Source organism: Bactrocera tryoni, unplaced genomic scaffold, assembly GCF_016617805.1.
Source record: "Bactrocera tryoni isolate S06 unplaced genomic scaffold, CSIRO_BtryS06_freeze2 scaffold_11, whole genome shotgun sequence".
In the NCBI taxonomy this organism is placed as follows: domain Eukaryota; kingdom Metazoa; phylum Arthropoda; class Insecta; order Diptera; family Tephritidae; genus Bactrocera; species Bactrocera tryoni.
In genome coordinates this window covers 14,821,697-14,824,614 of record NW_024395824.1, presented here as the reverse complement: position 1 = coordinate 14,824,614, position 2,918 = coordinate 14,821,697, and the positions used below count along the sequence as shown (strand labels likewise).

At 35.0% G+C, this 2,918-nt stretch overlaps 1 protein-coding gene across 1 annotated transcript; it reads left to right on the top strand.

The window, feature by feature from the left end:
• Positions 1–207: 207 nt before the first annotated feature.
• On the top strand, positions 208–845 carry LOC120779702 (putative nuclease HARBI1). Its single transcript, XM_040112067.1, has 2 exons — positions 208–511; positions 568–845. The coding sequence occupies exons 1-2, from the start codon at positions 368–370 to the stop codon at positions 808–810; spliced, it is 387 nt and encodes a 128-aa protein (XP_039968001.1). The 5' UTR covers positions 208–367; the 3' UTR covers positions 811–845.
• The last annotated feature ends 2,073 nt before the right edge of the window (positions 846–2,918 follow it).

The following is a 2,918-nucleotide window of genomic DNA, read 5'->3' as shown; positions in this document are numbered from 1 at the left end:
GGACTAAAGGCTTTCTTCGGAATTATAATATAAGCTACCAACAAGTATGGCTGACTTCCTAAACGTCTGGATACAATATTTTTATGCCGTATGTATGCACACTTGATACTTTGCAACATTGCTTGGGCTAAACTTTGTATATATAAACTTTGCAAACACTGTTGCGTTTAGGCACATCTCTAATGCGCAAAAATGGCAAAACAAAATATTTTAATAGAAGAAATTTTGAATTTTTCGGGAAGTTAGTGATCGTTTCAATATTGGAATGGGAGCTGGTTACAGAGGCTTTATTCAATGCATATAAATTATATCTACGCAGAAGCAGATTATTGCATTTACAACGACTGAGCTGACCCAAAAGAGGGTTATGGAAGCTTTTGAGTCTTACTGTTCACATCCATTCCCTTATGTTTTGGGATGTATTGACGGAACTCATATAAAAATTTTGCAGCCGACCAAGGATGGCATTAGTTACTGCAATCGGAAGGGAACACATTCTGTTATAGTACAAGTAAAAATTTAAATCTGAAATTAATACTTCTCAAATAACGCATATAATTATTTCAGGCTGTTGCTGATAACAATATGCGATTTCTCGACGTATTTATAGGCTATCCCGGTCGGTGTCACGACGCAACAGTGTGGTCAGCTAGCCCATTGAAGCGAGCAATTGTAAATGGTCTCATTTCATTTCCTCCAGAATGTTATTTGCTTGGTGATGTAGCGTATCCTTTAGAAACGTATTTAATGTGCCTTACAAGGACAATGGGTTCCTATCTGAAGCCCAATCAACATACAATAAAATTTTAAGTTAGACCAGAGTCTGTGTGGAATAAGCATTTGGTGTGCTAAAAAAGAAGTTCAGAATATCAAACTTTTTAGAAGTTCACGATATTAAATTGGCAAAGAATATTATTATGTCTTGTTTCGTACTTCATAACTACTATATATTGGAACACGAAGGAACTCCTGACGGGGTGATTATTGAAAACATGCCTTCCACAGAGATCAACACGTTTCTGGCTGATGGGAAACCAACGAAGCGAAGCAAGAGCGAAAAGAGAAAGACTGACTAGTTTGTTGTCAGCTTAGCTAAATAAATTATTTTTATTAAATAAAGAATTTTTATTAAATAAACAATTTTTATTAAACAAATCATTTTTATTAAATAAATCATTTTCATTCAATAACATTTATGTATTAAATTATTTTAATTCATTAAATGAACACAGTTATTTTATTTGGTTATATTATGTGTATATAAACACTAAAAAATTGAGATCGGTTTAAGGTACAAATGTTATGTATTTACTTATTAAGTGATAGAAAAGCTTCGCGTAGCTTTTTAATTTCATGGAGTTTTTGTTTTTCTATTTAAATTTTTTCCTTCTCGCATTTTAGCAGGTCATCCAATAACTCCTTCTCATATATCGATTCGTTTTGCAAAAAGTCTAAAACATTTCGAGAGCGTTTTCTTGCCGGAGCGGCACCAATCTTTTCACTGAACGAGGAATCTGCTGACTCTGCATTTTCGTTCGTTAAAGAATTAAATATTGAACACATTGAAGAGTCTAGATTACTTTCCGGCACAGTTATATCGCTCCGAGACCCATACACTTTATCTAGTTCGTCGAAATATTCCCACGCTTGTAGGTCACCATGAGGTTGAGGAATTTCCGTGAAATGTCATCACTCGAGAAGGGAAATGCTAAGTCGGTGTCCTTAATTTTCTGCAACACCGCCTGCCACAAAACCACACGCTTTTTCCTTTTCGATTGAAAATCTGGCTCCATATCCAACCTTATTGAGAGTAAAAGGCTTTTTCGCTCGTGCGTCCACTTTTTATTGCTATAAAAATAAGATTTCAACTTGTAATATTATAAAAAAGTAAATAGTTTAAAAATTTGCTCACCTTCCTTCTTCGGTCGCCATTGTATTGAACAAATGCATCAACAATGTTAGTGATGCGCCGATTGCTTTTTTCTGCGAATTTATCGGGCAGGGTTGCCATTAGGAATACGATACATTATCAAAGTTTGTGCAACTGCGTTTGGGAATGTGCTACATTGTTCGAATACAAAGCAAAATACGTTTAGGAAGTCAGCCTATATTCTACTTTTCACTTATGTTTGTATTTTTTTTTTTTCTAAAACTTATGGAAAGAAAAATAAGTAAAATTTCTGCACAGTAACAAGTGCTCCTAGAAGAAGTAGCACAGCAGAAAGTACTAATTCAGCAGCTTCTAAGAGCACGTACGAATAACTCTTCGGCAATAATTAAAAAATTTTTAATTAAGAACAAAGAAGAATGGGCTAAATTCACGAAGACATAGAAGTTGTCGGAAAGAAAAACTACGTAAGTAAAATTTTTTCTTTTGATTTTCTTATTTAAAATCCTTTTCAGTGAATTCGAAATTTTTATCTTTTTAACCCTTTACTTATTTGCAGATTAAATGTATGTATTACTTAACTTCTGGTCAACAACTGGTGAAAAACCTCAAGAACATAATAAGGGACGAATTGGCCATGCAATATAATATTGAAGAGATGTTGGGCAAAGATTATTGGTAGGAATAGAAGTAGCTTATTAATTAAAACAGCTAGGTATGTAGGTAGGAGTGCAGCCCTGTTGTCTAACGGGCTCAATTAGCACTTGATGTGCCATTTTGATACACTATTCGTAGAACCTCCTGTATCTGCTATCACGTTTCACCTTCTCTCTCAAACCATTTTGTGGTTTCGATGAAACTACTTATGTCGAACATGCTTTTAGTAGAAAACTATTCAAGGTTTGGTGCTTGATGCATTCCAAGTGTTTTGTGTCAGATCTGTGCTAGGGCTGGGCATTCACAGAGAAAGTGGAAAATTGTTTCCTTGTTCCCTGCTACTCCGCAGCCTCCGACAGATGGGTTTGTAGGG

Bases quoted from the DNA above. Each gene is read 5' to 3' on its own strand.
- LOC120779702 (XM_040112067.1), top strand. From the start codon at position 368: ATGGAAGCTTTTGAGTCTTACTGTTCACATCCATTCCCTTATGTTTTG. The intron at 512-567 runs GTAAAAATTTAA...TAATTATTTCAG, and splicing joins CACATTCTGTTATAGTACAA to GCTGTTGCTGATAACAATAT.